The 26,602-nt window shown below is 28.8% G+C and overlaps 1 protein-coding gene and 1 non-coding gene across 6 annotated transcripts; both read left to right on the forward strand.

The window, feature by feature from the left end:
* Window positions 1–1,815: 1,815 nt before the first annotated feature.
* Window positions 1,816–26,221, forward strand: LOC127064477 (synaptic vesicle glycoprotein 2B). Of its 5 annotated transcripts, none has more exons than XM_050995578.1 (10): window positions 1,816–2,153; window positions 20,745–20,992; window positions 21,528–21,587; window positions 21,836–21,919; window positions 22,185–22,509; window positions 22,669–22,790; window positions 22,950–23,188; window positions 23,533–23,977; window positions 24,339–24,626; window positions 24,926–26,221. In XM_050995578.1, the coding sequence occupies exons 2-10, from the start codon at window positions 20,956–20,958 to the stop codon at window positions 24,979–24,981; spliced, it is 1,656 nt and encodes a 551-aa protein (XP_050851535.1). In that variant the 5' UTR covers window positions 1,816–2,153; window positions 20,745–20,955; the 3' UTR covers window positions 24,982–26,221. The 5 variants fall into 5 exon arrangements, with proteins under 5 accessions (XP_050851535.1, XP_050851536.1, XP_050851538.1 ...); XM_050995579.1 differs by lacking the exon at window positions 1,816–2,153 and adding an exon at window positions 11,680–11,815; XM_050995581.1 differs by lacking the exon at window positions 1,816–2,153 and adding an exon at window positions 15,370–15,585.
* On the forward strand, window positions 18,960–19,032 carry Trnar-ucg (transfer RNA arginine (anticodon UCG)). Its single transcript has one exon. It is a non-coding gene; the product is annotated as a tRNA-Arg (tRNA).
* Window positions 26,222–26,602: the final 381 nt, after the last annotated feature.

The following is a 26,602-nucleotide window of genomic DNA, read 5'->3' on the forward strand; positions in this document are numbered from 1 at the left end:
TATTTTATTCTTACTCAACAGTGAACTCGAAAGAATATTTTTAATCATCATCATCATCATTATTATTATTATTATTATTATTATTATTATTATTATTATTAATAATATTCTATATAAAATAATATCAATATATATAAAAGCATTTCGGTGATAAACACAAGTCAATTTTTTTTTGTTTTTTTAAATGAAATTTATTCATTACGAGAACGCATTGATAATCGATGATAATGATAATATATCGCGAATGCGTTTGTTTGATTGTTACGTTTAAAAATTAATCGATCAATTTTGAATTAAGGATTATATTGCAATCGATTGAATTGAAGTTTCATGTCTGTCACGAAATGAGTCTATAGTTATTAGATGGTTTTCGAAAAGTTACTTATCCTTTTTTCTTATTATTTCCGTGTTTTTCTTTTTTTTTTTTTTTTTTTCTTATTAGAAAAGCATTGTACGTGTATGTGTGCGATAGATAGATAGATAGATAGATAGATAGATAGATAGATAGATAGATAGAGAGAAAGAGAAAGAGAAATAAAAGTAGAAGTAGAAAAAGAATTTCTATTGTTCGCTTTATGTAAATTACGCTCGATATTAAACGTAACACGACCTATAGATCGTGTATTATACATACGCAAATACATGGATACATAGAAATATATAAGTATTCCATTCTCCAGTATATATATCTATATATGTATACATATGCACTTTCTAAGTGCATACCATAGAGATAGCACGTGGAAATTGTTTCTGTCAATGGCCTGCACATTTTTCTTGCAAATACAAAATTCCATACGTTCTTCTTAAATTCTTTCTTTCATCTTTTTTTTTCTTTTTTTTTTTTTTTTTTTAAATAGAGAATGATCTATGTCATATATACTATGATTTAGATAATTAGAATGTGATTTGTAATTCTTTTCAAAAGAAGATAGAGAATATTGTATTTTTCTTTTTTTTTTTTTGCAATTTAACGTTGTATGACTATAATTTGTTCATTGGTGTATGATTACATGTGCAATCATATGTTTCTTTATTTCCTGCTTCTTTTTTTTTTCTAACATAAAAATGTATATATCGGTATGTACACGCGTTCAGTAGTTATATATAGATAAGTAAAGTAAACATAGTTTAAAAATTAGGATCATTAAGTATCATGAGAAGATGCATATATATGTTTATGTATTTATATATGAACAATATAATTATATTGTAACACATATATGTATTTCGTTCGAAAAGATTTTAATTATCGACATTAAATTATTAATGTAACGTAATACATATTATGAATATATATATATATATATATCGTGAATTCGTTGTACGATGAATGAACTGGTGATTATAAAAATGATCTAAATCCTTTGAAATATACATATAAAAAATATACATATTCTATCAGAAGCGAACACACGTGCTAAATTTTTCAAATTTTAAGATAACTTTTTACAAGAGAAAATTATTATCTTTTTCGTTCTCCTTATTTTTCCTTTCTCAAAAATAAATATATCCAATAATTTTGCCCGTTTGTCTTAGTAAGTAGCAAAATAAATTAATAATTCACGAAAATCAAATGTCAAAGTCTAAAGAAAAAATAAATATGACTTATTGTTAGACCACTCGTAATCTGTGGTTCATACATTTATATATATATATATATATATATATATATATATATATATATGTATATATACACACACACACACACACATATACATACATGTTCAAATATACATATGTGTATACATATGTACCTCGTCAATCCGTCGTACGAGGACGATTCAAGCTCGGTGATTCTCGAGCAGATTGACAGACGTACTCGGTCGAGCGTGCGGCCAACTGACCCCTCAGTTCGCGATAGTGATGTAGTTATCTCTCTATCGACGCCTCGGCAAGTCGCGCGGCGTTTATTCTCTCTCTGTCTCTTATTCGCCTTCCATTAGATAGTACAAAGTGCCCTACGAAAAGTGACATTGAAACCGGAAGTGTGCAGAGTCGAAGATCGAACGAAAAAGAGAGATAGAGAGATATATATTTATATATATATATGTATAGTATACTCAAACGTATCACTAACTATTTGCGATCCGTTGAATTAATTTTCCACCGATTTCAGATATTCATCAGAAGCGAGTTTTTATTATGATTAGGTGAGTTTGATCCAATCCTAATTTCATATTTAAATATCTTCTTGTATCGATTTTTTTTTCTTTCTTTCTTTCTTTCTTTTTTTTTTTTTGTTTTTCTTTTCTACAATTTCGTTGAAATATGTACGTAGGTAGGTATGTTAATTTGATATTTATCATAAATGAGATTTTATTATGATCAGCTGAATTAGATGTAATGCTAATTTCGTTTCTAAATATCTTGTTATTTTATTTATTTTTTTTTTTCTATAGTTTTGTTAATACCGGGATATGTTAATTTGATATTTATCATAGGTCAGATTTTATTATCATAGATTAGATTTAATTCTCTAATTTTTTTTATTTTTAATTATCTTTTTATTTTGTTTCTCTTCATTCTTGTTCTTTCGTATCTACGTAGATTTGATATCTATGAAGAAATGAGATTTTATTATGAATTTGATCTAATCTTCTAATTTCATTTCCAAATGTCTCCTTATTATTTTTCTTTTTTTTATTTTTTGCTTTTGATATTCTCAGAGTATATTAGGAGGTATTATTAAAAGCGAGATTTTATTATATTATGATTAGATGGGTCACATCTAATCCTAATTTCGTTCTTTAATTTCGTTTCTTATCATCTCTTTTATTTGTTTCTATACTCTCGTTTGTATGTATTATTATTGGATTTTTTTTACATTTTATGTTAATGAGTAGTGTGTCAATATTTTTAAGAAAAAAATATTAATATCGTTTTAATTAAATAAAAAAAACATTGCAAATTTTAACATTATTTATTAACCAACCTAATACCATGCTATAACAAAAAATATTGAAGTTATTTATTTAAATATAAAATAATGAAGACTTCGACATTATTATACCTATTGATCAACTGAATACTTTTCATCATTATATAAATATTTTTAATGTTTTAATATCGTGAAACTATCTTTATATGTATACATATGTTTTTAGATAATTTAGATAATTTATATGTATAGAGTCAAAAAGATACATTGTTGTATATTATACATTGTTAACATTGTAACGATACAATGTTAAACAAACGGTTTCTCTAGAACGGTAAATGCGAGTTATGTGACCATCTGTTGAATGATTAATACGAAGAGTCTGGAAACTTACCACCTCTAAGCACATTTAAACTCCGTGCTTTTTCGCGTTATGCTAAAAGGATTTGAAAGACAATTTTATACCTACACACTTTTATACATGAATTATGTATACACGACGATATGTGATATTCGTATTTATCATTCAATTTACATCAATGGCGAAACGTGATAATTCATTGTAATTATGTATATATTATTTCTAAGATCTAATGTTTTATTAATATTTATTTTTAACAACTAATTACGTAATACATATCCGATTAGTTTCAATAGTTCATCAAAACTTGAGGAACTTAATTAAATATAAATAATGATAAGGATCCATTTATAATTTCAAACGTGTTATTTATTATTCGTTATATTATTTTCCCATAGTACAACGCAATCTCTTAGATTCTTCCTATAAAAAAGACAACTTAATTAAACAAGCAAACAAACAAACAAACAAACAAATAAATAAAAAAATAAATAAATAGGCATATGGGGTATTAATGATGACAATTATTAAAAATCTATTTTTAATCACAATAATCTTATATTAACTTAACAAAACAAATTACGTAACTCATCCTCTTTATAATTTTTTTTATAGTATAACATTATATTTTTTTTTATATAGTATAATAATTTCTTGGACAATTCAAAAAAGTGCAATTTCATTAAAAATTATTAATTTATATATACATATATATATATATACACACACACACACATAAATGTATGTCTATCGAACCATTCTCATACTATCTTATATTACATTACTCTTTGACTGCGAGTATGCGAGTATGGCGTGGTCGGTAGTACTGGTACGTCAACGCATTGCTAAAATGCTTTCTATTATCCGCTAAATCAGCTTATAAAGCCTGATAATGAGCCGCGTGAATTTCAAGCGGAGATAGTCGGCCTCCTCGTTCAAACGCGTCCGTACCAAGCTGCATTATCGTCGTTGTACTACTACGTTTCGACTCTCTCTCTTTCTCTTTTTTTTTTCTTGCTCTCTCTCTTTCTCCCTCTCTTTCTCCCTCCTTCTCTCTCTCTCTCTCTCTCTCTCTCTCTTTGTCTTTCTTTCATTCGTCACGATGAAAAAATTTTCATTTCATTACCTTCAACATCAGTTAAATATCTATACGTGCGTTCGTTCGATTATAAAATAAATGATTGACAAAAAAGAAATAAAATAAAATAAAAAGAAAGAAAAAAAAAGAAATATTATGCAACGGGATTTCTAATCATTTTATTCGTTCTCCTATAAGCCATATACAATTCTTTTTATTAACAGAATTTACCTTCAACATTATCTATCTACGTACGCTCGCACGTTCGATCATAAGATAAAAATTGAGTTAAAAATAAAAAAGGGGGGGGGGGAAAGAAAAAAAAATGAAAAAAAATATTATGCAACGAATTTCCAATCATTTAATACGCTTTTCTTATAAGCTGTATCTATATCTAAATATTTTTTATTTAACAATATTGAAAAATATTTACCTTCGACATTGTCTATCAATACGTGAGCTCGTTCGATCGTAAAATAATAAATATTGAGGAAAAAAGAAAATAAAAGGAAAAGAAATCTAAAAGGAAAGAAAGAAAAATAATATTACGCAACGAATTTCTAACGATCTCATTCTTATTAACAATATTAAAAAGTATCGAACGTTGACAAGTAGATTAGTTATCTATATAAAAATTATGTATACAAAATATTTTTTAGTTTTTTATTACATATACATATATGTATTTATATTTGTTCTTTTAAAAAAAGAATTATTTTCTTATTGACGAAATAATTATTTTTATATATGATCGTATGATTCTAATCAAAGATTTCTGATGAATATAATAAAATAATTCTTCTATTGATAATGATAAAAAAAAATATGTGCAAAGGATTTCGAATCACTTCACACGTTTTATTGTAAGTTATATAAAAACGTGTTATATAGAAGAGGATTGAAAAGATATGTATTATTAGGAGACAAAATGCGCACGCGTATTTGAAAAGCGAGATGAAGAATAAGAATAAGAAGATGATTATCCGTGATAATTTCACGCGTGATGAACACGCAACGGAGCTGAACTCGAATGAAAGAAGTTGAAAACAACGCTGCCCACACATGCGACTATTGCGCATGATTTATTACATAGATAGATATAAATAACGGTTAAACTAACGCTGTAAAATCATACCTCGCGTGCACGATTATACGAATAACTTTAATAACGAGAGACAGAGAGATTCAACAGGCTACGAAGGTTAGAGGTATGTAAGTACTGTGTTAACACCTCTGTGTGTGTGTATATATATATGTATGTATGTATGTATGTATGTGTGTATGTCATTTAACACGTTCCTTCTAAGGTTGAATCTAAATTTTATTCGTGTCGATATCTCGAATCTATATATATATATATATATATATATATATATATATATATATATATATACTTTTTTTTGTTAAATCAGTCGGATACAAGTATCAATATTTTCTTTTAATGACAACAATTTTATCGATCATTCGAAGGTAAATATACTTGTATTTTTTTTTCTTTCCTTTATTTTCACCCCTTAATTGCTTCACCGAAATATCATTGGAAATTCATGATAAAATCAATGGTAAATTCAAATTATGTTCATATGAATAAGTATCGATATATTTAAGTGCGAAAACAATATCATTAAATATGAAAAATTAAACATTAATTTGTTCTGCAAGATATTATCAGAAATTGATAATAAATTCAAATTATGTTTATATGGATAATTATCGATGTATTTGGAAGAGGAAACAATTTCGTAAAAACATTAAAAATGAAAATTTACTTTTTTTTTTTTCAACGATGTCATTCGAAAAATCATTGAAAAGTATATGATAAATTAAAAATTTTTAATCGATGAAATATTTCGAAAAATATCGATGAGAGTATTGAGATTTTTTTAAAAAAACAAAAACAATATTGTGAAACGTACTGATAGAAAAAACAAAACCGAATTTTTTTCTGTCTTTTTAATAAACATTAAAACTTCCATCGATTGACTGAAATATTATTGGAGTTCGATGAACCGTATCGATGTCAATAGCGCATCGGTTCATTAAAAAAAATAAAGAAGAAAGAAAGAAAAGAAAACATACGTATATAAAATAAGAAGGTCAACATACTATCGTAAAATTCGTACGCGATCGATTTTGATTTTCGTCAGAGCACTTTTACTTATTCCGTCAGTATTTTTATTAATTAATGATAAATATTTTTTAAAATAAATAATTACATATGTATATTTATATATATATTTTAGTCAATACAAGTAATTAGTGTCAAGGTTGGATTATATAATCACTTATATTACCGATCACATTTGTTGAAAATACTAATTAAATTTAGTTTAAGAATGTTGACTTAATAAATAGCAACCTTGACAAGATAGATTTTGCTAATTCAAAATTGAGAAAGATCGTCGTTCGATTGGAAAAGCAAAGACAATTAACGAAGAATAGCGTTAACTTCCACGACTGAACTCATTTGTCAACTCATGCGAATCCACGAAAGACTTAATTAGTCCATTTGCTAATTTATTCGATTGATCTTTTGTAACATCTGTCATTGACATCGATCTCAATTATTTTATCTAAATCAAAAAGAAAAAAAAGATCGTGCGTTTAGATATATATATAGGGTGGATCAAAAGTTTTTAAGTTATTGATTTAAAAATCGCATTATTCTTTTTTCGATACCTTTTAGGCTAATTTTTTTTTTCTTTAATCTAAATTTTTTAAATGAGTTAAAAACTTTTGGTTCATCTGAAGAATTTTGGCTCAAATTATATTGAACTTCACGAACGAATCGTGATGAAACAATATTTCAACATACATAGATATATATATTTCTTACCTTGAAATTGTTTGATACGTTCGGTACGTTCGATAAGTCTTTTTCCACGATTTATAAAAGAAATCGCATATCCATGCATACATATATACTTAAAACGCCAAGTATCAAGTATGCCAAACAAGTTTTTGATTTACGATGTCAATTTCAAACCTTGATTTCATTTTTATTTGCACTTGCTACGGCAGATTTATTAACGTTTATACAATAGAATACGAATAATAATCTGCTTTAGCTTCTGAATCGTTATTTATCAATATCTTTCATGTTACAACATAAAGAAAAATGAAATTAAGAAAAAGGAAGGGAACGAGAGAGAAAGAAAAAATGGAAAAAGATTTTATTTATAAATCTCGAACATTTCTATTTTCTTTTGTAGCAATTTTCTATCCGAGAAATAATTGTTTCTTTTTTTTCTTTATCCATTATTACAACACTTTTCTCTTTTTGTTTCGAACTATTCGAAACATTTGATCGTGAAATTATGCTTTTTGTTAAATAATTCATTATCATCTTTTTTCTTTTCAATCCTTCCTCTTCGATCGAGAAAAGTTGAATGGAAAAAAAAAAGAAAAAGAAAAAGAAACAGAAAAGAAAGAAAGAAAGAAAGAAAGAAAGAAAAAAGAACGGACGATCGAAACAGGTTAAACTCGTATCAATTATTTCCTAGAAGTTCATTTACATTTTCCGACGTGTGTATGCATGATAATAGTCAATGAATGGAGTTTCCTGTTCGAGTGCGTAGAAATTTTTGCAACAGCTCGACTCGAATGGAGTTCGTTCATAATACAACAGAGGTAGAACGAGGTGCTATCGAAACGATACGCAACATATTTTTGCATACTACTTGCCGGTTGATTGCCCCTCGAGCATGTTGATGACGTCAGTAATGTTCTCGATGACTCATGTTATATACGCGGTACTGCCGGTTTACACGAATTCATTAGAAGCTCACACACCTTTTCTATTATGTATTTGTGCTGATTTATTTTTTTCTCCTTCTCTCTCTCTCTCTCTCCCTCTCTCTCGACTTGATGTCGATCGTTAAAAAAAAAAAAAAAAAGATAGAAGAACGAGATTTTTATATGTCACGTATAATAATATTCAACGTGCGCCTTCCTAAACTATTTTTCTTTTCTTTTTTTTTTTCTTTCTTTTTCTCTGAAAATTTTTTTGTATTGCGAATTGATGATAAATTTATTTCGTTGCGAATTGGTCAATCAGGTATCTCTTTTATTTATTGATTCTTTTTCCTTTCTTTTTCCTTTCTTTTGTGAAAAATGTTAACGTGTAAGTAAAATACGTATGTAAATGCGTGATTACGCGAAAAAGAGACAATCGATTACGTTGGGATAATAAATTATCGGTTAAAATGACATTTCTTGTCTCGGTTAGTAAACAGTGATGACAGAAACTTGTCTCGAATTTTTTGATATTTCTGAAGCATTTCTCTCTCTTTCTCTCTCTCTCTCTCTGTCTCTCTTTGTCCCCCGGGGCTGTATTTAAATCAGACTCGAGACAGCAAAAGATAAGGAGACGCTAAAATTGGAATTCGTTGTGGTATGTAATTTAAAATATGTAAACGACCTGTTAACATTATTTTGGAGAATTTTGAATCATCGATCGATATAAAAATTTTATCCTCTTCATCTTTGCGACGAATATTGAATCCTGTTTACAATTAAAAGACAAAAAGAAAATAATAGAAAATCGAATTCTGTTATAATATTTTTTTATCACAATTTTATATAAAAAAATAATACAATTTTTTGTATTAATATAATGACATTTCAAAACAATGAAAATATAATATGTATATAAATAAAAAAATTCGTTCTTTTATATTTTCGTTTAATACGTAATAAGATCTTTTTAATATCAATAATATTAATTTATATATTAGTTTTATATAACATATAATGAAATATACATTTACAAGTAAAAAAAGAAGGAATTTGTAATAAAAAGAAAAATGAATTGATCTTTTTTTTTTTTTTTTAATATTCTAAATCACTGTGCTCTATTTTACCGACAGCGTTTTGGAAAATTCCACGAGATATTATGCGATTTAAATTACTCTTACGTACTTTCACGTTGGTATATTTTTATTTCCATGCCTATCTTAATCATAAATTATAGATCCTAAATCATTTATCCTTCAACGAATTTATACCGGTTGAAGTTACCGGTTAATCCTCTATCGGTAAATATGTGCAAAGTATAATATCTGTATAAAATAATATTCAATTCATGCGTGAGAGAAATAGATAATGAAAGATAAGAAGAAAACGATGGACAAAAAACATCGGTTCGTTCTTTTCGCGAAGAAGATAAACGCCAAGACGTAAATTGAAAGAATAAACATTTTCATTAATTTAGGCCACGTCTTCCTCATACATATGTACATAAATACATATACGAGTATATACACGTATACGCGCAGACATATACCTACTCAAACACGAATTCTGTGATTTCTTATTTTCTCTTTGAATCTTGTGACGAGCTCGATCAAAATTTGAAACGCAATTTCGTAAATAATAACGGTGATTCGATAACGATAATATATTACGGTAATAAAAAAAAAAAATTCTTGAAAGAAATTAATTAATAAAATGAATCATGCAAAATTTCTTTTGACGTAAATTAAAAATCAATAAATACATGATCCCCAATGATGCCGTAATAATACAAAAAAAAAGTCCAAGATCATAATTTTTCTTAACGAAAATTAAGTAATTAAATGTGTCAATAAATGAACAAATTAATCGTGCTCACATTCTTATTAAATTACCAGTTGACCTTAAATAAAAAAATCAATAAAAATATAATCGTGAATAATCTTATAATAATAAAAAGTATCCAAGATGGCAATCAAATAGGACAAACTTTTGTTTATTATTATCGTTATTATTATCGTCGTCATCATCATAGGCACTGCTCTTTTTTTTTTTTATTTTTTTACTTTCGCAGGCTATGAGTAGCAAAGAGGTACAGTTACACAATAAATGATTCATAAGCGCAAAAAGAGGTTCGAAAAGCGGGCTCCACTTTACAGCTTGTTAAGCCATTTGAAATCCAACGGCAAACAGTCTCAGTAATTAACACGATTTCATTCGAGTACGAGGATGTTTCGTCTTCGTTAAAAACTCTTAAACTTTTATGCCAATTCGTACAGAATCACAAGATGAATTTCTATTTTTATTGTTCCCTGCCAATTCTGTGTCATGGCATTTCCATCGTATCTCGTTTCGTACAGAATATTACGTAAACACGTTTTATCGATCAGTCTTCTCTTTTTATCATTTAATGTAATTCTAAATGTAAATCCAAAATCCGTCTTGTCTCCGCAAAAAGAAGAAAAAAAAAGATACACGTGTATACACAGATGTGTGCATGCAAAAATATACGTATAACAAGTTTTGTCCAAAAATATCCGAAGAAAATATGAGTTTTTCAAGAACGAATTAAAGATGGCGGTTTCACCGTCATCCATCGACCATCATGGCGGACGTACGAGAAAGATCACCGTATCAAACGTTTTTCTTTTTATTTCTTCGTAACGAAACAAAACTACATAAAGAAATTGAATATTTACAAGGATTACGTTAGCACCGATATACTTTGAACTCGCCGTTGACATAGAAAGTTGATCGCTCATGCTTTATTATGTAACAACGAATCACGAGTAAAGAGCAACGTACTTACGAGCAATAATATAACGATATAGAAATCAAATTTCTGTTACATTTCTACATGTTCTTTTCTTCTTTAATTTTTTTCTTCAAAAAGTTTTCTTTTGTTTTCTCCTTTTTTCCTTTTTGACGAATAATTTAGAATCTTAAAGAGGAAGACACGTGTACCAAGGTTACAAATAAAGATAACACGAAGCAGGAAAGAATACCGGGGGAAGTGTCAATTGCAAATACGTTCGAGTAAATAAACGTCTCTAAAATGATTCATTATCACCTCCTCTCTATCTCTCTTTCTTTTTTCTTTAATTTTTCTCCTTCAAATTTTGTTATACCGATACCACATAGTTATCTTTCTCTTAGTCCATAAATCATATCTACAACTTTCTTTCTCTAATGTATAATACTTACAGATTTATAAATTTAACGTAGCCAGGGTGATTTTCCAACAAAATGAGATGGTATATTCCATAAAACAAAAAAGGGTAGAAGAACAACAAGAAGAACAAGAAGAAGATAATCGTGAATGTCATCTCGTTCGTTTCTTTTCTATCTTAAATTCAAGTAAATTGAATGATTCTTAGTATAACTTTATAAGTCATTCCACTATGATTTGTTACCAACGCTAGAATCGCAAATTAGTGTTGATACAAACTTAACGATCTTTTTCTCTTTCTCATTTCTCTCTATCTCATCGTCATCTTCCTCCCTCTTTCTTTCTCAGTCCCTCCTCCCTCTCTTTTCCTCTCTCTCTCTTTCTCTCTATCACAATACCGTATTCTCTTTCTCCTTCTCTTTCTCTGAGACTCGATCAGTATCGTTTCTTCTCTTCTCTCTCTTGAGAAGAACATTTTCGAAGAAATTAGAGTGGGGATCAGGTCCCGTCGTATATAAGCATTGTGCACTCTCGTCTCGCATTGGTTGTTCCCCAATCCGGGCAACTTTTCCAAGACTTGGCAGACCGTACACCGTAAGTTTCTACACATCTAAATATTTAACTGATAGTGATTGTTAGTTAAACAATGTTTTCATAGGATTAAAATAGTTACCGCTAGTGTACGTGAGTGTGTGTGTGTGTGTGTGTGTGTGTGTCGTTAAGTGCCATTTTTCATTCTTTTTTTTTCTTCTTCTTTTTCTCCTTCTTCTTTTCTGTTTCTCCTTCTTCTTCTTCTTCTATGATGGATCAAGCGTCAAATAATTTCAGCGAATCAATAATTGATCCTTTTGTAAAACAAACAACGCCTGTTCATTCTCCTCTTTTGGATTCGTCCAATCGTATCATTAATATCACAAGATATATATATACATTAGAAAATTCGAATATTGTTAGTTACTAAAAATTTAACAAGAGAAGATACATACACAACCCAAGTAAATAAAGTCAGAGTAGCTTTACCCATTAAAAAAAGAAAAGAGAAAAAGAAAGAAAGAAAGAAAGAAAAAAGAAAAGAAAACGTTTAAATAAAATCGGGGGATGAAAAATCAATCGTCGTTGATTCAATTTAATCATTATTCATTCTAATTATTTAATCACTATTATTTAATCACAATTCCATCTAATTATTGATTCTTTGATATTTCGAAAGATCAATTAAAATATTTTTAAACGAAATCATTAAAGTTAGGGTGAAATTTTTAAGTGAACAGTAGAAAATTCTTTCACACTGATACAATTGTTGATCAGAGAACGGATAGACAGATGATCACGTGATCTTTCTCCCCTTCTACCCTGAGGACATCTGACCCCTTCTCTCTCTCTCTCTCTCTCTCTCTCTCTTTCTCTCTATCTCTAAATTTGAAAGTGAATGCAAAATTCTTCGCAGAATCAATTGCTGATCCGAGGACAGATAGATGATCACGTGATTTTTCTTCTCTTCCACCCTGAGGACATCTCTCTCTTTCTTTCTTTCTTTCTCTCTTTCTCTCTCTCTATCTCTCTTTCTCTCATCGTATTGCTTCATATTTAGAGTCTTCAAGATTTAACCGGTTAAAACCGCTCTGAAAGATCGTAATATTTATACTACAGAGGGCTGGAACAGCCCAGACAAGCGGCTCGTTTAATCGAGCCACGTGCTCCTGCAAGCCAAGAACCAACAGTAACGTCGAACGTAGATATTAATTAATTGTTTGTGCGTTCTCTCGATGCCTTTTCCTCTTCTTCTTCTTCTTCTTCATCATTCTCTTCTTCTTGATCCTCTTTCTCCGTCTTGTATTCGTTAGATAAAAAAGGAAAAGGAAAAAGAGAAGAAAAACATGAAATCATTGGAACAAATCTTTCTTAGAAGTGGTCACGATCAAACAAAATGTAAATTCTCAAAAATGCACTGTCTGACGTTGAACGTATATTATTTCCTTTTTTTTTTCTTTCGCTATTTGCTCTTTGTACATGTCATATAAATAACTTTGATGACGTCTCTATTAGTTCTAGTAAGAGAAAAGCAGAGAAAGAGAGAGAGAAAGAGAAAGAGAGAGAGATTTGTACGTAAATACGTGATAGTAATTTTATAACAAACATGACGTCGAGAAGTAGAGTATCCTTGTTAAAATCGATCAATTCAAGTATCACTTTTACGTAAGTTCAATTTTGTTTAAATTTTTCCTAATAGTTCGATCTTCTTTATTATAGATTTATACTTTTTTCTTTTTTATTATTTGTGAAAGAAACTTTTTTATAAATATCGATTTATTTATTTCTCACGAATCGAGGATTGAAAATACTGAAGTAATGCAAATGATTTTCTTGATTAAATCTGATTTAATAGCATTTATATATGATAGTAATAGAATTAATAAAATGAAATTAAATTTAACATATGTAGTAATAGAATTAATAAAATATGTTCTACTGATTTGTTTTGAGTTGTAAGCCGTGTTTATTATAGAATATTCATAATAACATTTAATATAATACATACACACATATGTAATAATGGCATATGCAATAATAAAATAATCGATATATTGATTAAAACAATTATTTATATGTGTGTATGTATGTGTGTGTATATATAAGAGTATAATTAAAATAGTTTTTTATCAGATATTTCTTTTAAATAAATATTTCAAATACTAATAATAATCACGAGATATACGCCAGATCGTTTATTCTTTCATTGCTACCGGCAATGCAACGTCAAAAATATCTCTTAATCGTCCTTCGTTGTTGCAAGGAGGTAATCCTTGCTCCAGTCAAACAAGGTCGACCTATCCTACATATATATATATATATATATATACATACATACATACATATATATATATATAATATATATATATATACTTTATATAGAATTTTTCTTCCTCGAGGGACATCACGTTTTCATTTTTTTTTCTTCTTCTTTTTCTTTTTCTTGTTGCTTTTCTTTTTCTTCTTATTTTATATCGTTCCACCATATTGCTTTTCGTTGGTCAAGGTCAATCGTTTGACCTTACCAATCGTGTTTTATTTCATCGACAAAAAGAGAATAAATATTATCTTCTTGTGTCTATTTCCGTAACTCTCTTTTGCATTTTAGAATTCTTTGTTCTATATGGACATATGTACTTCACTCGAAGAACATATCTGAGTCATCAATGATAAAGTATGACTCGATGATAATGAAAGAAAGAGAGAGAGAAAGAAAGAGAAAGAGTGATAATATTTCAATGAGGACACTATAAATTTTTCATCTCATTTTTCACCTATTGCTTTTTACTTTATCTTACTCTTGATGATAGTTATATAATTATAATTATCTATTATAACAAAATAAAGGTCTATGAATTATAATATTAAGTTATAATTATAATATTAGGTTCACATTAGTTTTTGCTGTATATCGATATCTTCTTCTTTCAATTATTTCTAATTTTACGATCAATAAACAACATAGAGCTACATAACTTTCAAGTAAATTAATTTCTGTTATAATACAGTTTCATATATCTTTCTTTCCTTTTATAATTTTAAAGTTAATATCTAATTAAAAAAAAAAAAATGTCAACTTAATTTCTACATATTAATGATATTCTCTTGTAATTAATTCTAACTTTACAATCGATAAAAAATAAAAAATTTAAAAGAATAATTTTCTTTTTCATGCACATACGTAAATAACTTTTATCCATTACAATACAGTCTTTATGAACCTTCATGTTTTCTTTTTTCTTTTAATTAATTCTAATATTAATGGAAAACATAGGACTTTAAAAAAATAATTTTTATGCATAGATATTAGCTACGTAAATTAATTTCTACTAGATATATTCATGTATTCCCTTTTTTCTTAACTATTTATAATTTTAAAATAAATAGAAAACACGGAGCTCTGTCGTTCGAAAAAATAATTTTTATGCAGAACAGAGTAAACAAATGGTGTAAAAATCAAGGAGACTGCAATATCGTTGAGATGTTGCACTATGAGAAAAAGATATATAAAATAGTGGATACGGTAACAAGTAGTATATCGTGTTAGTCAGTAGGAGGTGGCAGGTAGTTTTTAGTTGCTTCAACGATCCGACACTCACTTCATCTCCACGCCCCGTCTAACGCGGTTCAAACGTCCTTTAAATATATATATCGTGATATTACTAACGTTTCCTATATTTCGTTCCGTTTGATCGATTATAAATTCGAAATTAATTATCTTCACGAGTTTCTTCTTATTATGTACATTACGCGAGCATTTTTTTTTTAAGTGATTTTATCTTACGTGTTTCATCGGATTATCGAGCTGCAAAAAAAAGGAGGAAGACAAACGAGTGTGCATTTTATTTATTTATTAGGATTATTAGAAAAAGAGAGACAGAGAGTGGGAGAGAGAGAGAGAGAGAAAGAGAGAGAGAGAAAGATAGAAAGAGAGAGAGAGAGAGAGAGAGAGAGAGAGACAGCGATTGTAAGTAAAAATTTCATCGACGTTTACTTTTTTCCTTTTTATTTTTGGAGAATGACAAATATTGTTTTAGAAAAAAGTTGATAAAGTCTTGAGCACGTTGTTATAATTTTTAACTACATACAACACATACTTAAATATGTCACACGTCATAAGACAAACAGAAAGACAAAATTAGATAAATTTTACAAAATTGTATAATAATTAAAAATTTTGTCGCTTTAGGATATATATATATATATATATGTATGTATATATTATTTTATTAGATCATATAATAATATTTAACTTCGAATTCCAAAAAAAAAATATCGTAAATTATTGATCAATCTAATACGGGTATATATAAAAATACATACATATATACATATACATATAATATATTACACATGATATATATATATATATATATATATATATATCTATATATATATTCGTAATATATAAATTTGAACGTGTTAGAGTCGTCGTATTCATCGTAGGAGCAAAACGGTCCGCAAACGGTGTTTTGCACGATGATTCTTCTAACGAGTGTGATGACACCGCTTCTCAAGCGCTAATACACACCGACTATCTGCGACAGTACAACTATCCCCCCGACAAATTTGTCGGCAATGAGACTGATTATTATGTCCTTGCGAGACTGACGATAATTACTAAACGCTTTACTTACAACTCCGTCGACGTCGTCGACTCTGTGCTTCGCGCCACGATTAGAGCTTTCGAGAGTATCGTATTCGACTTGACCTCCTTTCAACACTACCGTAATTTCTTTGATCGATTGATCGATTCGAACTCGATTTAAAAAAAAAAGGAAGAATTTATTGAAAAAATTATAACTAATCGTAATTGTAAAAAAAAAAAGATAGATGACAAAAAAAAAGAAGAAATCCATTTTGTCTCCAATTCTTTTTATCTCCTTTTTCTTTTTCTTTTTTTTTTTCTTTTTTTAATAATTAAATTTTGATGATAAAAAGAAAGATATTTAACGCGAATTCGAATATCGTATTAATTAATTTTCCTTTCTAACAACCGTTCACGATGTATTTCTCAAGCTTTTTATTTTTTTTATTTTTTTTTATTTTTTACAAGATCGACGTTCCACGGTTTACACTATCGAGGATTAATATAACAAGTTCATTATAATATTTATACAACATCGAATACACGCAAAAATATATATATATATAAATGCATACCTGCGTACGTATAGATAGATAAGGATTTGTGCATAATGCATCCATACATAATTACAAATCGAATGTTAATAATACAGGATCATTCTGGAACAGGTTATTTAATATTGCATACCTTCGGTTATATTAACCAATAAATTAATTCGAAAAGTAGAAAATGGAAATAAAAAAAATTTCAGGATTATAATAATTTCTCAATTAATTTATCTTCTCTTAAGAAAAGTTCCTGTTCGTATTTACTCGAGACATTTTTATTTGATTAATATTATAGAATCGATTAGAAAAAAAAAATGTTACATACCAAAACGTTTTAGAAAATGCGAGTTCAGTATTATTTAATACGATGCGTGTGTATGCATGTATGTGCCACACCTGTGCAGGCACAAATTGTGGATAGTAATTGGACTCGACCGACCGTTGAACTCGATTCCACCATGGATAATTGACGATTCAACCGGTGCAATTAACGGCCTCGTGCGACGACCCCGCACTGAGCCGTATTTCCATCTTTGTGATACCCCCCCCTTTGTCTTATAGATCAATGATCAATTTTTAGATCGATTACCTTTATCTATCTGTTTTTTCTTTTCTCTATTTTTCCTTTTTTTTATCTTCTTTCTTCGTCATAATCAATCATCGATAATCATTATTCAATTTCATTGATCGAACGTTTCCTGAACATCTGATAAAAAGGAAAAAAAGAAAGAAATATCAAAGGTTTTTTATCGGGAGAAAAAAATTATTTTCTGGCGACGAAAATTAAATAAAAAATTTATAACAAATTAAAAAAAAAAAGAATCGACGAATTAATAAGAATTATTGGAGTTTCGTAATCATGATGGAATTCGAAAGACATTTAACATTTTTTTCGTTCTATAGATCAACGATCACTTTTCAGATCGATCACCTTTATATATTTATTTTTTCTTTTATCTCCGATTTTTATCACAACGAACGTTTAAATTTAAACGTTTTCCGTATTATTTTCTGTAATTGAAACACAAAAAATAAATTCATTTTGTGTAACGAAAAGAAAAAAATAAGATGAAAAAATTATCTTGTTCTGCAAGAAAAATTCAAAAGAAAATTAATGTAAAATAAAAACCAAGCGATCGAAGAAATGAATAAGAATGACTGTAATTTCTTAAGCAAGATGTAACCCGATAAAATATTAAATACGATCGCGAGGTATGTATATATATATCAAGCTCGCGGAAGAGTCTGCAAAATGGCGCGCATGATGTCGGCCTGTTAGATAGTATTTAGCGCAGGATATCCGTCAATGTTCAGTAATACTCACTCGTTTTCTAGAACGCGTCTTAAACCTGACATGCTTGCTACTCAATTACATTCTTCAAACTGTATAACTCTAGTTAGGATTCCTCGAAAGATAATCATATATTTTTTCACACTTTGTTTTTTTTTTTTTCCTTTTTTTCTTACAAATTACCGTCATTATCTCATTTATTTTTACTCGTACATTATTCCTTTCTTTTTTCTTCATACATATATATGTATATAAATATATATACGTACCTACATACTGTTGATAATAACGAACGATAAAGAAAAATTGAAAAATATCATAAATATTATTATTATGTATCATTATATGAATAATCAATGCAAAAGGTAGATAAAAAATTTCTAAATGAATTTAAAAAATCAATTATTCTTTCTTCTAGATTTTTTACACTCACTTTTTTCTCAAATTGTGAAACTGCATTTCTTTCAATCTGAAAAGATAAAATCAGCCTAAAAAAATACGGGAATTTTTTATGTCTCAAACACTTTTGACCCAATTTTTTCTTCTCTCATAAATTATATTTATTATTTCATTTATTTCTATTACTGTTTTTACTTTTTTTTATTATATATTCTTTTCTCCACAATCGTTCTTCTTTTTAGATTGAATTAGATCTAATATCGATAAGATATACAAATTGTATATATTTCGTATAAAATTGTTCATTAATATGGAATTTTAATGAAGGGGGTGTATTTTTGTAGGTGGTCAAATTCTATATTATGAAAACTACCCTTCAACGACCGTGTGGCCTAACGGATAAGGCGTCGGACTTCGGATCCGAAGATTGCAGGTTCGAGTCCTGTCACGGTCGAAAATTGATTTTTTTTCTCAATAATTCATATCTCCGTATTTCTAAATTTTTTGATATTTTACCAATGAAACTTTTTTCCTCTTTTTTCTCAATAATCATAAACATAAATTCTAATTTCAACGTTTTTTTCAATTCAATTAGGAAATAAATTTGTTAAGAAATTATTTAGATTCTACTAAATATACCTTTGATATTTTTACAATGAAATATTTTTTTTCCTTTTTTTCCTCGTTATTCTTTAAATTTATCTGCATAATAATGTTATTACATAAATTCACCTTTTGTTTTATGTACGTTTGGAAAAAAAAATCTTCTAAAAAATAATCGGATCGGTCGATTCGACAAATTATTATTTCCCTCTAAATTATCAATAAAACGTTCTAATGATTTGTTTTCTCCCATTAAGATTTATAGATTTTATATTTTTTTTCTCATCGAGATGGTTAATAATAAACTTGTTTTATCGATCTCACGTTCCTCGTGACTCGATTTCGCCGGTAAAGAACATTTCCGTTTCAAGGTTTATGAAGTTTCATTCGTAACGATCGGCTGATCACAAAGATGATCGAGAAAATTGCGCGTGAAATGGATCGTTACGTCGATACTACTTCTTCATGTACTATATTTCCATGCTGATGAACCGTGAGAAAACACGTAAAACAATTGAAACAAAAAAATAATAATAATATCAATCGTTGCGTCCTGAATATTCATTCGATGATGTTCGATCAATTATATATAATTAGACAGAAATATGTAAATTAGAAATTCAAATCAATAATTTAAAAATGGATATCACATGATTATCATCTTTTTTGTATCTCTCTCTTTCTCTCTCTCTTTGTTCGCCCTTGATCTGACATCTTTCTCGTTTTCTTTTTCTTTTTTTTATATATTTTTTTGTTTCTTTGATCATTATTTATTATTTCTAGGAAGCAACTAAACTCACATAGCCAGGACGCCAGATTATTATCACTTCATAAGAGCAAAAAGTTTAAAGTCGAGTATTTAGTATTCGCATGCAAGCGAATACGAATTAGGTCCCGCTTATAAATCGTTTACTACAAACTGCCTTCATTATCCTCTCCGATCATCGGGGAAGTTGCAAATCGTTGTTCTTTAGAACGTTGCATCCCACGCTTGCTATCAGTACCATTACAAATTGACCCTGCTTAACCCTCTTGTATTGATTTAATACGTACCACAACGCATATTATAGTCTTTCGCGTCGACATATAAAATGGACTATTATTTATTTATTGAAAAAAATACCCATTAGTTTTTTCCTTCTCATCTTATATACATACATTTTGTTAAACATATATATTCTATATTATACATGTGCGATAAAAATAAGAATACATTTGAAATATTAAAAAAATATTATATTTTTAACATATTGTAATATATTGAAACAAATATAATTTTAAAATATATCAAAATATATTATTTTAACATATACATATAAAACATATTTTACTATATATACCATATAACATATTAAACCTCTTTAACATAATCTTTTTGCAATGAGATATAAAAAGGAAAAGTCTTTGATATTTTTCAATAAAAAATAATCTTCTTAAGTCTTAAAAAATGAAATATATACTTATATACACGTTATACATTATTTATTTTTATTATTATTAATATTAATATTAATATTAATATATATTTTTATTATTATTATTAATATACTGTTTTGTTTATAGCTCGCGAGTGAGCGCAGAACCTAGCCCCGCCGACGAGCAGCAGCAGCAGATCAGCGCAGATTCAGCAGGAAGACTTCACCGAGAGTTCAAGGTCCACTTAATCGTCATCGTCAACAAAATATCTAACGAACTTTATCATCGTACACGAAGACACTGCTACATCTGATAAATTTACCAAGCCAGATTCACCCCACTGCACGGACATCGTAGAATGGTAGAAGGTGAACCCGACTCAAAGCACAACAATAGTAAGTCTTGTTATTATTATAAACAAATTATAAAAGATAAATCATTCAAACTGATTTATATATGTAAATATAATCACCAATTTAGATTCTAACAATTTCGTTTAAAAAAGATAATTCTATTTATTAAAATAATAAAAAAAGAGATAGATAGATAGATAGATAGATAGATAACGAGAGAAAGAGAGAGAGACAAAATTTCGTCGTTGTCTTTTCAACTTTACGTTTTCTTTTTATTTTTCTTCAAAAACAAATGAAACGTAAAATTTCAAAATATACAAATTATATACAATGTTCGAGCATGCTCATACTTTATTTTTAATATATTTAATATAGAAGTTGGTCCGAAAGTTACTTGACAAGTTTTAAGATCAATCAATTTTTTTTGCAACTCTTGAAACTGTTTTACAATCGAGAGAAAAAAATTAGCTTAGAATTTTTAAGATGATCTAGCAACATTTGGCTCATCTAGAGATCTCTGACGCATCCTGCATTAATAATTAAGTTGATCTATCTCAACGAATATCTTTTTTTCTAGAGTGTGATGTAAAAGACGAGCGCCCAAACGGTTGTGGTTCCAAGGAACTTGAACTTGCCCGTAAGCATAATCCTAAGTCCATATTTAAATAACTAAGAGGATATTAAATTATATATATATAAAATTTTATTTCGGATAAAAATTTTGAAATATGTCTTGATTAAAATATTTTGTTTAAATTTGGATATATTAAATTTGAATAACACTTTGAGAAAAACGCTAATGACTTTTATCCGATTAATTATTTATCATACGAATTTTAATGTTTTTCATTTGTCCATTTTTTTTTATTCTTCTTTTTTTCATAGGAATCGGGCCCAAGGAAAAGAACCTAGATCCAGAGAAAGGATCTTGCATCAAAGCCGATTTCGAAAAGGCCATCGAACTTACCGGTAAGCGTCCTTAAAAAAAAGAACAATTAAAAAGAAAGAAAAATAAACGGACAGAGAAACTAAGAAATAAAAAAAATCGTTCTGAAACATAAAAACGTAAATGAACGACAAATGTAAAAAAAAAGAAAAAAAAAAGAAAAAATGAATGAAGCACCTTAAAAAATTTTTAAAGAAATGAAAAAAAATTTTGTTCGATTGCGTTGAAAGTGTTTAAGAAAAAAGGAAAAGAAAAAGAAAATTCAATCTCATTAAAAATTTTTGACAGAGTATGGCAAGTTTCATTACTTCCTGCTCACGGTATGCGGCTTCGTCAGTACCAGCGAGGAGATGGATGTTATTTCCATGTCCTTCATCTTACCAAGTGCACAATGTGATCTAAAACTTGATACCCAAGCTAAGGGATGGCTCAACTCCATCATCTTCATTGGCATGATGGCCGGTGCGTACGCCTGGGGCTCCGTTGCGGATGCCTTGGGTCGTCGCAAGGTCCTCATTGCCATTTCCTTTATGAACGCCCTTTGCATCGTTGCCTCCAGCTTTAGTCAGTCCTACGAACTCTTCATGTTCTTCCGTTTCTTAAATGGTGCCGCGTAAGTTACAGCTTTATTCAAATTTCCAAGTTTGCTTTACATATAACAATTTGCTATTTTTTATTTTCTTACAAAATAAGCCAAGAGTTCCTAACTGAATTATAAATATCAATAAGAATTTTTAGTAAATCGGTATGACAATTTCTGTCTCTCTTTTAGACTCGGAGGAAGTGGCCCGGTCATCTGGTCGTATTTCGCAGAGTTTCAACCAAAATCAAAACGAGGCTCCATGCTTTCGTTCATGGCAGCTTTCTGGACACTCGGAAATCTTTTCGTTGCTGGTAAGATCCGATCGATTGTTATAACTACAAAGCTATTAAAAAGAAAATAAAAAAAAAAAAAAATCAGAAAAGAAAACATTCAATATAAGAGAGAAAGATAATAATTAATTTTTTTTTGTTTCTTTTTTCTTATCTTTTTTATTTCCTTTCTTAATTAAGGACTGGCATGGTTGATCATCCCTCAGGACATCGGTATCACAAGTGCTGCGTTCACATATAACTCTTGGAGAATCTTCCTGCTGATCTGCGCTGCTCCGTCGTTCATCGTGGCGGGGCTGCTTCTGCTGCTCCCAGAATCCCCCAAATATCTTTTATCATGCGGAAGATATCAAGAAGCTCTTGATATCTTCCGTGGTATCTATGCCATTAACACTGGCAGATCTCGCGACAGTTATACGGTGAGCTCATATATTTTTTTTTTCCTTTTTTTTTTAATTTCATTTACAAAACATAACTGTTACATTGTTTAAATGTATACAAAAAATATACAATTTATCAAATTTTATATATATATATATATATATTATATGCAGATACACTTCGTCACATTTTTAATAAAAAATTTATTTTCTTTTTGGTCAAATTTTATATAAAAACGTAAATCACGTTATATTGTATACTTCGTTTTATATCTATCATCATCTTTGTTTTTATCATCGTTTCTGTCTCTCTTTCTATATAAGTACTATAATTTTTAATTGTAAAAAAAAAAAAAAAAGAAAGAAATATTAATTTTTCTCAGGTAAAAGAACTGATTCTCGATGACTTCCAAGAACCAGAGCCTGTCAAGGCCGACATCGAGGAAAAGAGTAAATGCAAGATGATGCTCGGTGACATCCTGGATAACAGCCGTCAATTATTCGTCTCACCGATACTCCGTTTCACCGTCGTTTCCATCATTATAAACTTCACCTTCCATATCGGTTATTATGGCTTAATGATGTGGTTCCCGGAGTTGTTCAATCGATTCGACGAATTTCATCGTGATCATCCGGGCCAATCAACGTCGATATGTGAGGTCACTGATTACGTGGTTAACAAGGGCTCGCATCGTATTGAAAATATTTGCAATGATAAAATCGGTTCTTCCGTTTTTATGGAGTCACTTATTACCGTGGCTTCAGCTATACCGGCAAATATCGTTGCCGTTCTGGGAATGGATCGTCTTGGTCGCAAATTTTTCCTTGGTAAGTGCTAAAAATCAATTTTGTTTTCTTCCCTTTTTTTTCTTTTTTTCTTTCATTAAGAAAATATAAAGTAGATCGTTAAGTATTCTCAGTCGATCTTAAAAATCCAAATTACTCTTTTTCCAGACTTTTTAAACTAATTATTTGTTTTAAACTAATTGTTTGTTTCTTTTTTTCACAAATTGTAAAACTAAATATCCAACTACGAGCCAAGGGAAAATGATTTCGAAAAAGATTTATGATTAATTGATTTTTAGTACACTTAGAGTACACTTTTGGTTCGGTCTGTATACGTGGAACTTCCTTTTTTTTTTTTTTCTTAAATAATTTTTTTTTTTTTTCTTTTTTATCTTTCCACCAGTGTTCAGTACTCTCTCGTCGGGGCTCTGTTCGATCGGATTGTACTTCGTGTACAACAAATATCACAATCTCATCGTCTCGGCCTTCTTCAGCGGTGTAATCAGTTGCGGTAACGCTGCATTAGACTGTCTGATCACCGAAGTCTTTCCAACTCATTTACGTGCAACCGGTATCGCAATATCGATGGTGGCTGCACGTCTCGGTGGTATTATTGGTAATATCGTTATAGCACAACTATTGGACATGTATTGTCCAGCACCCACATTCATCGTCGCTGGTCTCTTGATTGGTAAGCCCTATCTCTTTCTTATTATCTTTTTCTTTTTATTTAATTCTTTTCTTTCTTCTTAGTTATCATAGATTGGGCCAAAAGTTTCTAAATGATCTTAAAAATCAAAGATTTTTTAAGCAAATTTTTTTTTATCTTTCTCCAATTGTAAAACTACAAAACTTTATCACAAGCCCATGAAAATTATTTTTTAAGATCACTCAGAAACTTTTGATCCGTCCCTTCTTCTCAACAAAATTACTCATAAAATTTAATTCCATCTTTTTCTATCTCTTTTTTCTTTTTTTATCATTTTTCAGGTGGCGGTTTACTGTGCCTATTTTTACCAAACACAACTCGCGAACCACTTTCTTGACATTGGCTAAAAAAATCGACGTTGTGTTCTTCGACGAGTCGTGTACAGTCTGTCTTACATGCATTTTCTTTCGTTGCAATACTTTTTGATATTTTTCGTTATCACAACTACGTACGAGTTATAGTACGTACACTAATATGTTATCATATTATTAATAATATTTTTCTTGCATAAGGAACGTCCGCAGAAAAAAAAGAAGAAAAAAAAGAAAAATAGAAAAAGAAAAAAAAAAGAGGAAAATACATTTATTTAAATAATAATTAAGTAGCGACGCGTACATGGATATAGGATAAAATGGAAGGAGAGTTCGTTTCACGAAAGAAGTATTCGCAAGTATTACTTATATGACTATTATATGTATGTTTAGAACGAAATTGAGACGACAGGCTCAATTTCTCATTGATATTATTCAATTAGAACAAAAGAGAAACAGTATCTTCTCGTCATCCTTCAAAAATCTTTTCTAATTTCATTATTCGTACAAGTTGAGCAAAAAGTTCCTGGATGATTTGAAAAAATCAATAATTCTTTTTCAAGATTCTTTGGACTAAATTTATTTTATTTTATTTTATTTTATTTTATTTTTTTTTTTGTTCGGATAATAAAACTAATTTGTAAAACCAAAAGCTTAACTACTAAGCCCGAAGTGTCACGAAAAGAGGTAATTAACATTTTTTTTTATATCACCTAAAAACTTTTGATCCACCTTGTATAATACTAAAAAAACCAAGGCAAAAAATTAATTGCAAAGTTTTACTCTGTAAAAGGTACAAATATAAGAAGTATTTGTGTTAAGAGTATCGATTTTGATTATATTATTATATACTATATCTCGTTACGTGTAGATAACATGCGCCATTAGAATCACAGTCGATCGATAATTGTTTAATATTAAAGATGTGCAAATACTCGAAAATATTTGGGTCGAGAATTTTTTATTATCTCGGATCGGATACCCATAATTTCGATTAGTAGCATGTCCCTATTAAAATATATATATTACTTATGTATAGTGTTGCATAATGCAATATTTTATTATATATCCCTTTGAATTCTTTCGTATTATTATCTTCTAACATGTCGCATTATCTTTTTACTTTCCAATGTCTCTCATTAAGCATTTATAATTTAAAAAACATATCAATCATATAAAAGTGAATAATAAAATGTAAGTTTACAAAAACAATAAGAACAACAACAATAAAGAAAAAGTTTTATGTTGAATAAAGCAATAACTGTATGTTCATGTTAAATCTTTATCCCAATATTCATATAGTAAATATTTAAATACTATCGAAAAATTAAAAAGAAATTATAGAAGAAAAAAAATAGTCTTCAATTTTTGTTTTATAAAACTATTTTACGTATCTCTAATCATTCAATATTTTGTAAATAACAAATTGAATATCAAGGTTTAAACGTTCAATCAAACCTTGAAAATAAAAATTTCATTATTCATGATCCGACCAATCGTCAAATACCAAACAACATATTGTATTCGTATGAATAACAATAATGTTACGACTTCAATGTCACGACTTAAACTTCGGTCAAACCTTGAGAATAAAAGTCTTGTTATTCTTGATCCGACCGTCTACCAGACAACATATTACACTCGTAA

The sequence above is a fragment of the Vespula vulgaris genome, chromosome 6, assembly GCF_905475345.1.
Source record: "Vespula vulgaris chromosome 6, iyVesVulg1.1, whole genome shotgun sequence".
In the NCBI taxonomy this organism is placed as follows: Eukaryota; Metazoa; Arthropoda; class Insecta; order Hymenoptera; family Vespidae; genus Vespula; species Vespula vulgaris.